General features: G+C 33.9%; 1 protein-coding gene across 1 annotated transcript in view; it reads right to left on the bottom strand.

The window, feature by feature from the left end:
* Window positions 1-6,398: 6,398 nt before the first annotated feature.
* Window positions 6,399-9,645, bottom strand: part of LOC110036902 — a gene marked incomplete at its 5' end in the record, with an annotated part of 16,700 nt that continues 13,453 nt past the window's right edge. Inside the window, 1 exon segment of the mRNA XM_020741452.1 lies at window positions 6,399-7,010. Within this exon segment, the coding sequence (XP_020597111.1) occupies window positions 6,520-7,010 (491 nt within the window).

Below are 9,645 nucleotides of genomic sequence, written 5' to 3'. Positions count from 1 at the left end.
AGTTAGAGTGAATTTGAGAGAGTGTTGTAAAAGAAAAACTTTAGAGTTTCAGGAGATAAATGGAGGTAAATTAATAAAGCTCAAAGCTGTATATTGTCTTACACCAGATCAACAGAGGATAATTTTTGAGTGGGTGAATTCTCTGAAGTTTCTCAGTAGTTTTGCTTCAAATTTGAGCAGTTATTTTGACTTGAGAACGGGTAAGATATTTGGCATGAAAAGTCATGACTTCCATATATTTCTATAGTGCTTTCTACCCATTGCATTTCAAGCACTGCCAAAGCTACTGCTTGATCCTTTGATCAAATTAAGTATATTGTTCAGAGAGTTGTGTGCAGGGACACTGACTGTTGATTCATTGAGATAATTTGATGTGAGTATTCCCCTATTATTATGTAAGCTTGAGCAGATATTTCCTCCTAGTTTTCATAACTCTATGGAGCATCCGTATATACATATATGTTATGAGACTATACTGGGGGTCCAGTGCAGTACAAATGAATGTATCCCTTCGAGAGGTATGTCTTCTTGATGCTTATATCAAATGTTCACCTCATTTTATTTCACACTAAATGACCACTATATTCAATGTAAACTACATGTGTTGCAGATTTTTAAATAAAATAAAAAAATGGTTAAGAATAAAGCACATCCTGAGATATTGATATGCGAAGTTTTATCCATTTGTTTCGGCATGCCAAGCTACACAGGTTTATTACAGTTAATACTCTGATAGAGTATGGGATAAAGTTGATTGAGTTATGGTTATAAGGAATAAATCAAGGAAAATTACTGATCTGCATAGAACTATAGAACCAATTCATTAGGAGGAAGGTATGTTAGATTTTCATATTAAGGGCAGCATAAATGATGAAATATTTGCGCTAGAGGATACTACAAGAATTTTTTAAAGATGCTCTTAGTATTGATGAGGATGATGTTGAGAGTGAAGAAGAAATTTTAAGCTCATCTTTGATGACAAGTTCCTCAGATGAAACTTAAAAACATATATTTGTAAATTTTAGATTAGTTGTTACTACTGTTACTTTTTATCTTTTACTTTTATTGTATTGAGGGGTAGCTCTTTACTCTCACTTTTCTTGTTTTTTGCACATAGCTGCTACTTGTATCATACATTTATCGCACCATTTCTTTTTCTTATGGTTATTTTTATGTCAGTACTAATCTTATTAATGTGAACCCTTTGTTTGTAGATGGCCACATGTGGTGCATGTGGTCAGCCACCTCAGAGACCCATGTTCTGGTGAGCCTAGAGACCACCTACTATAGCAGAAAGAGGAGACTGTCTACTCCTACCACTGCTTCCACTACTGCTCCCCTACATGTTTCTACATCTTCTTTGATGCTTCTTCCCACTCCTTCATTTGTTACATCTCCTCTGACACCTCCGCACCCGTTGTTGCCCCTTCTCTTGTGACGGTTACCTCTTTCACACCTACTCCCCCAACTGCTGCCGACACACCTCTTAAGCCTGACCCAACGGTACAATTACTATTAAAGGGGGGCTCATAAGTTATATTTAACATTTTATTTTGTTTAATCTTCATGCTATATGTTTTTTCGTAACAAATTTTTTTCTTAAGCAGATTCATTCTCTACAAGTTGCATGTCACCAGCATTACAAAGATTATAAATAGCATGTACGATGAGTTTTATCTATGATGAAAGCAGATTCCTTTAGCCACTCAGGATATGTGGTTCAGAGAGTTTCAGGTATAATCATGTAATTTGAATCAGATTTATAAATTTAATTTAAATTCTTACACTAACATGTGGATTTTTGTTTACATTGCAATGGTTCTTTATCTGGCTCCCAGAGCGCCACCATCAGATCTGTCGAATCTTTGACATTCGAGGCAGGCATTGCTTGACGACATGTTCACGACAACCAGCAAGAGGGGTGAGCTGCCTGCCTGGATCAGGGGCGAGCTGCCTGCCTGGATCGGTGAGGTGCTCTTGGGTCAGTTGACCACAGTCTCTGCCTCTTCTTATTATGAGAGGAAGAGGCAGACGAACCAGGTGAATTGGGCGATAGAGGGGGCTAGGGGAGCTACACTCCATATTAGCAAATCAATCCCCCATATGGAGCACTACATAAGGTTGGTAAAATTCTTTTAAATATTTAAATATTAATTCAATCCTTGAAGTATTTTTTTAGTGCTAACCAATTTTGTACATTAAACATGCCAATGAGTTGAGTTGTGCTCCCACCATTGTGGAGCTACTTGTCCGAACTCATCGGCGCCCGAGGACTGTACAGTATTTCTTGGAGCATTTCCATTGGGTTGCTATGAGTTAAAAATCTTTAAGTAAAAGTTTATTTTGACTCTAATTGCTGAATGTGTCAATTAAACACTAGTTTTAATTATACAAGAGGAGTTCTAGGAGCTCTGGGAGAGGCATCTGGTCACTCAGGACCATACTACTGTCAGCATCAGTGGAAGTTAGCCTACCATTACATAGTCTGAGTACGATCTTTGGACCCAGCTAATGGGGAAGAAGAATGGGAGGGTTTAAGGCCTTGGAGCGAAGGGCATAACCTTTGAGGCTAAGCACTCCCGTGGTCCCATTCTGAGTTTTTTGAGCTTCTCACAGCCAGGCCCAGAGGCTCTTGTCATACAGGTGGCTATAATGAATTAGGAGATCCGTCAGTTGCATAAACAGATGCTAGAAGACCAAAACAAAGTCGAGGACTCTATAGAACGCATGAAGAAGACTTTTTGCTGATCATCGGGGCAAGTGACCAATGACATAAGTACAGGAGGAGGATGATAGAGATGATGAATATTCTATTTTTATGTTTTCTTTTATTTGTAAGCATTTTGTTGAATATTTGTCGTGAAATTTTTGGCTAACTTAACTATTCTTATTTGAAATGATTGTGATAACAAATACTTTTTTATTAATGTTATTGTTTTGAGATTTGATCTGTGATATGACTGATTATAATGTGGTATGTGGTGTATAATATGTTTTTTTTCTGCAGGTTATGGAAATATAATTGATTTTTTAGATTTTTCCTTTTTCTGTGATACAGGTTTGTGTCAGATTTGCATCCTTTTTTCCGATGCTAAATCGACAATAATCTTTTGTCATTCAATGATATTTTTCGCCACCAAGTTGATGGTAATACGACTCTATTATTCATCGTCGGATAACTTTGGATGCAAAAATTGACGCACGTTTCAAATAAGCAAATCTGACGCTAATACGATACCAAAACCGATGAAAATTACTTGTGTCAGAATTTTTCGATGCAAAGTGGACTAAACGAAAATTACTGATGCCCGATTTAACAACAAAAAAAATTAGACGTAAATTAGGAACTAAACGCAAATCCAACGATAACACTTAAATATCGTCTAATTTGGCTTCGATTTACATCTTATATAACTGACACAAATATGTTTAATTCCCGTAATATTATTTTATGTATATCTTAATACATATATATTAATTCTATATTTATAGATTGCTTGAAGTTCTCTTTTAAATTTAATTTGTTATATTATTTGATTGGGTGCTAGCAAAATTTATGTTAAATTTTTTTTTATGTATTTTATGAAAATTGTTGTATTTTAGGCTTATGATGTTATTATTAGGGTTTCTCAACCTACACTTGGTATGAAAGTGATTTTTTGATTGAACACTGGAATTTTAGTTAGTGGGTTTGGCTAGGCGTAGATGAGTAAGCTTCTTAATACTTGGCCAAATCATGTAGAAATTTTATTGTATGCTTTAGTAAGCTTCTTGAATGTTTGAGAGAAATTCCAAGGTATTTTAAAGAGCTTGATTTACATTGGAAATTTTAAAAACAAATACAAAAATATAAAATTAAGGGAAAAAAATTTTGTTGGGCAAGGTGAGTGTTTAATCCTAAGCACAAATAAAACATAACATTATTTATAAAAAATTACGAAGTATCATAAGATATATTATAAAAGAAAAAAAAGATGTTAGAGAAATAAATCCTTCGTTTTAAAGAAATAGAGATTATATCTTTGAAGGATATGAATTTTTTAAAAAAGTTGAATGGTTTGATACTAGTGAGATGGTACCTCAATTTCTTTGGACTATTTTAATGATCTTATTTTCTTGTTATATCTAGTAGAAATAATACAAGCAAGCTAATAGTTGATCTTTCATTGTCTCTTTGATATCTTAAGAAGATCTTCAAATGAGAGATAAATATAATATCCGTAAAATTAACATAATAGATTAACCATATATTAAACTTTTGATTGAATTGGATTAAAAAAGTTGATTATAATTATGATTTATCCATCGTGATTGAAGAGTGGTTATGCCAAAAATCTTTATAATGTAACCTCTAAAACTATGAATATATTGAGAATAAAGTTAAGAGTTTGGTATTGATGAATTTGGTATCCATTGTATTACTTGTTTTAGGAAAATCTTTATAATATTGCCAATAGATGTCTAATTCTAGTTTAGATAATTAGAGAATTTAAATGTAGATAACATGTTTTTTCAAAGTTGGAGTTTTTGAAGGTTTTATTTTTTGCCCATATTCTTATCTCTAACAATGGATATGTTATGATGATATCTCTATAATTATATTAATAATTTTAATTCTTTTTATCATAAAGTTATGAACTTTTTTCTTAATAAGTATACATTTTTTTATTGTGCTTGTATGTGATGGCCCAGGCGTCATTAGTGAACTAAGTATTTGGTCTTTTTTTTTTGTAAGAATATTTAGGTTGAATACACTCTTAAATGGTGAGATTAATAATATTCATATTGCTCACTATTATTTAAGTTTTTTTTAGTAATTTTGGTTAATTATGGCGTTCAAAATTTTACTTCTTTTTAAAAATATTAACTCTAGGAAAGGCACACTATAATCTAAAAGAAGACTAAGCCTTGAAAGGACTAAGGGATTTATCCTTTAAAATTGGCCAGTCAAAAAGGATGCATAGAGATTCGATTAATTTACATTATGGAAGGGAACCATCTAGGCTTAGTCCTAACCTAGGCAGATGGGTGAGATCTAAGAAAACTACTATAAAGTCTATATCTCCTAAGACTAAGGAGGTGGTCTAATGAGTGTCCAAGCTAAGTTAGACTAGAGCTATGAATTTTTTTTTCTAAGGATTTTATTTGCAAGATATGGTTTATAGTTAGGTATATATATGTATGTATATATATGTTTAATTAATTTACTTAGCTGTCACACATTAAAAATCAAATGAGTGTTTTCAAGCAAACTAATGAATAATTGTACTACTTATTTTATAATCAAATTAGCCTTATCAAGCTTATAAATGAGTTTTAACTCAAGCTAAATGAATAGCTAAAACAAGGATACAGACACAAAATAAATTGACAATCAAACAAATAATCTTGTATCTTATTATATATATGTTATGAATTGAAAATTTAATTTAATTTAATATAAATGAGTTTTAAGTTGAGCTTTAATTGAATTTATTCAGAAGCTTTAAACCAAACTTTGACTAAGTTATTTCATAAGCCTTAAATCTACTTGAGCTTATTCCCAAGCTTGTTCGTGTATTTTAATTGAAGCTATTTATCTAGCTTCTTAATGAGTTTGGTAACAAGCTTTAAATGACACTATTTTTTACTATAAACTAATTGAAAAATGAGTTGTTCCAGCTTGTTCATTTAACAATCAAGAATTTGTAAAATTGTTCAAATTTGTTCACTTAGTTAATCAAATGAATGTGAACAACCTCTTATTGAATGAGCTACAAGTCATGGAAAACTAAATTCATTTGCAGCTCTACTAATAGGAATCTAACAAAATTTAAAAAATAATGCTGGAGATTCTCAACAAAGATGTGGTCAACAAATCGGCTCATAATCATTTTTTTTTTTTGAGGGACTTCTTCAATTGCTTGACTAAAACTTAGTTTATTTAAAGCTTCACCTAGCACATCCGCCCTTATGGATAAATATGTCAACAAATGTTATGTTGGTAGATGAACTCACAAATTTTGATATTTTTTAAAACTTATCATTGTCTCAAATGATCCAATGGGCCTATTGATGCATCAAAATGTACTAAGATTCTGCTCTTTATTTAAATTTAGCTGTCAGATTGCTTATTATTATTATTACTAGTATAAAAATTTTAGAAATGAACATTTTTAGCTTAAAATTTTCATTAAAGCAAGTGTCAAATAAGAGAAAAATTATTCCATTAGGACATCGGACAACAAAATTTACGTGCAGAGTTCAACGATCACATGTCACGTGACAAATGAGCCCAACCACTCTAAAACATTTACTATAGTGGGACGAACTTGTCACATGATAAGTGCCCACCGGACTTAAGGCTCAAGTGTTCCATGGAATAAGTGCTCCAAATTGTGGGCTAGCAAGCAAACAGACAATTGAAGATCAAACCAGAAATAACATCCTTCCTAATTGAGTGAGTATCTGGGGTTCTTTCTTCGTATTTAACGCATTACCAAGAGTTATGATTCATATGACATATGATCATAATTTGATTCACAATAGATTCCACCATAAATTCCCAAATAGCCAATCTATGAGCGACCTCTTACTCGTAACAGGTCTACTGCTGTCAATTATCCTAAACCACTGATTCTCAGGATCGCACGTTTGATCTCTGTCAAGACACAGGCATGTGCTAGTCACTATGGTTCTTCCATCTGAGCCGACATCCAAGCACAGACTACTGCTGCTGTTCGCCGTCAATTTTGTCGACAAATGCATCGTCGAATCCGATATGAGCTCCCAATTGGAGGCAGCATCGCTGCAAATCGTCCCAAACTTCACCTTCTCACCCTCGCCTGCTGCTTTGAGGCACACTGTTGTGCCCTTTAATAGAAGTGTGTGTTGTCCGGTGTAATCCCAGGCTTCGGACTCGTCGCATTGCCCCAGGTGAAGCGGCTCAGACAGAGATTTCTTCGCCACACACAGCCCAGTTGCCGGGTGGAAGAGAACTTTGTAGGGCTTTATGGCGGAAAGTCCAGGACCTGCATTAAACCAGGTGTTGAATTGGTACCGAACAAATGTTTAGGGTTCTATTGCGTGGTAAAAGTTCTTAAGTACTTGTTTATATCAAATGCAGTATTTTTTATTTAGCATTTTCTAACTAATTATACAATGTAATGTTATTTCAAATGATCTTCCAGGATTGTGATTTTTTTTTCTTGGGAGATTTGTTATGGACTCTCTATAGTTTGATCTTTTTGTGAAAAATGAAAAGAGTTTTGAAATTCTGTAAAGAAAAACAATAATTTTTTCTTGTATATCAACAAGCATAGCAACTATCTTGAATCCAGAGATACATATCTTGGGTTTTAAGATTTTGGTATTATTGGTAGAGCATTTTCTAAAACTTGTGTTTTAGTACCGAAGAGTGATGCCCAAATAATGACACTTCAGCTGTAATATGGAAGTTTTGTTGCAGTCTCTAGCAGCAGTATCAAGTTCTCTATATCCAGGAATTTATTGCTATTTTTTTAAAATTGGCATATATATTAGTATTAGTTGTCATTGTTTACGAAATAAGATGATTATTATCTTTGTTCACATAATTCCAAATTATCAAAATGGTTTTCCTTCTTTTCATAGAACCTGACCAGGTATGCTATATCAAAAACGTTAATATTTCAAATAAAACCATTATAGCAATTGAAATTTTCAATTGGTTTAGTATCAATCAGGTCTAATTATTAGGTGTGGAGGGCGCACGCAACAATCGCTCATCAATCAGACCCCAAAATAATTTTTTTCTCGAGATTAAATTCTAAAAATCATTGGGCTTTGCCTGATCAAATTCTACCTTCTCAGAACATGATAAAAAGTATTTATAACAAATTTGTCTTGTGGATTGCGATTTGCATTTCACATGTTTGTTTTTATTTTTTATCATTAATGGTGAGTTTATCAGTTTTTTTACTTGTTGACTTCATGAATATTTTCAAATCCATGATAGCTTAAGATATGGCTACCTTTATCTTCTTCATTTTTTTTTTTGCTACTTTGATAGGGATATTCTATAAAGTTATCAATGATAGTTATTCCTAAGTTGGAATTTCAACTCATCACCCATGAATATTCATAACCTAGCTTAAGAAGTTTATGATTTGCTTTTCTAAAATTTTAGTTAATTATAGCTTTTTGTAAAAGTTTTTTAATCTCAAATGTAAGTCAATCTCTTTAAAAATACCTTGGAGTTCCTGTTGTGCTGGAGCCCGATCCTGATCCCGCCTCCCGATCTCCCGCTCCAGCTTCCCGCTTTCGCGCCCGATCGCAAAAGATGCGTCTCCCGCCTGGCGCCATTCATTACAGAGGAACTGTTCTCGCCTTTGTCGTTTCGTGAATTGTCGCATCTACCTGTTAGCAATAAAAGGTATCACACAACTCTCCTTCAGTTTTAGAAGTCACGGTTTTTGGTGTTCTTCTTCAGGCTTCCTCGAGATAGAGGAAGGAAAGTGCAAGCAGCAATTCCTTATGGTAGAAGGAAGAAGGAAGAAGAAAGAAGAAGAAGAATATTGTTCTCCTTTGGCTTCTTCTTGGTGGTTTGTGACAGAAGAGAAATTGAGTTTATTTATCTTGTAAGTTTATCTTCTTCGGTGTATCTCGGTGTAGAGTTTTTTCGGTATATTTTGGTGTAGAGAGAGAAGAAGAGAGAGAGAAGAAGAGAGAGCAATGAAGTGAGAGATTCCTCTTGTAAGCGAGACAATCGACTGGTGTAAATTCCTAATTCTCTGCAACTTTCTGCAACTTCGTGGACGTAGGCAATTTGCAGAACCACGTAAATCTGTGTGTTTCGTTGTGTTACTGTTTTGTAGTGTGAATTTTCTCGTTCTATTTTTTCGCTTCGTTGACCATTATCCTATTTGATTTATATATCTACTACATCAACTGGTATAGTTCACAACAATTGATATCGGAACTTTGTTTTGAATCTGAGGAAGCATGATGGCCGCAGATGAAGTAAGGGTTTCAGAGATTGATAAATTTGATGACACAGATTTTGGTTATTGGAGAATGCAGATAGATGACTACCTATATGAGAATAAACTTCATCTTCCGTTATTGGAGAAAAGATCTGAAAAGATGGATGAGGCTGAATGGAATTTGTTGGATCGACAAGTTCTGGGTGTTATTCGATTGACCGGATCAAGGTCCGTTGCACACAACATAATATCAGTAATATCTCTTCAGCCATATTGTGTGCAATGGATGAGGCATAATGTCCATTGTGAGTTGTGCCTAGCCAGACTTCAGTAATATCAGATAAGGTAATATCTATTTCCATAAGTATTCTGGCCACAGAAGACCTGGTTAAGTTAAAAGTGGGCATATCTAGCTTCATAGGATCTCCAAGAATGGCTCCAATAGAATAAAGAACCTAATGATTAAAGAAATGCAACTTGAAACCTGGTAAACTAATCCATACAGGAACAATATGAGACTTATGATTTGGGTCAAAATTAGGAGACCACTTGAGTAACTTCATTGACTTATCTGCAATGTTAATATAATTTTTTAGAGACAATCCGAGCATAGTCATCAGCTAGGGTTAACTGAATCAACACATGTTTCCCATCCAAAAGTCTCACTTTCCACTTGCCTACAAGTTTGAGATCGTGAACACTC

Source organism: Phalaenopsis equestris, unplaced genomic scaffold (assembly GCF_001263595.1).
Source record: "Phalaenopsis equestris unplaced genomic scaffold, ASM126359v1 Scaffold212388, whole genome shotgun sequence".
Lineage (NCBI taxonomy): Eukaryota > Viridiplantae > Streptophyta > Magnoliopsida > Asparagales > Orchidaceae > Phalaenopsis > Phalaenopsis equestris.
Note: the sequence above shows the minus strand (reverse complement) of the source record. Positions and strands in the feature narration are given on the sequence as shown.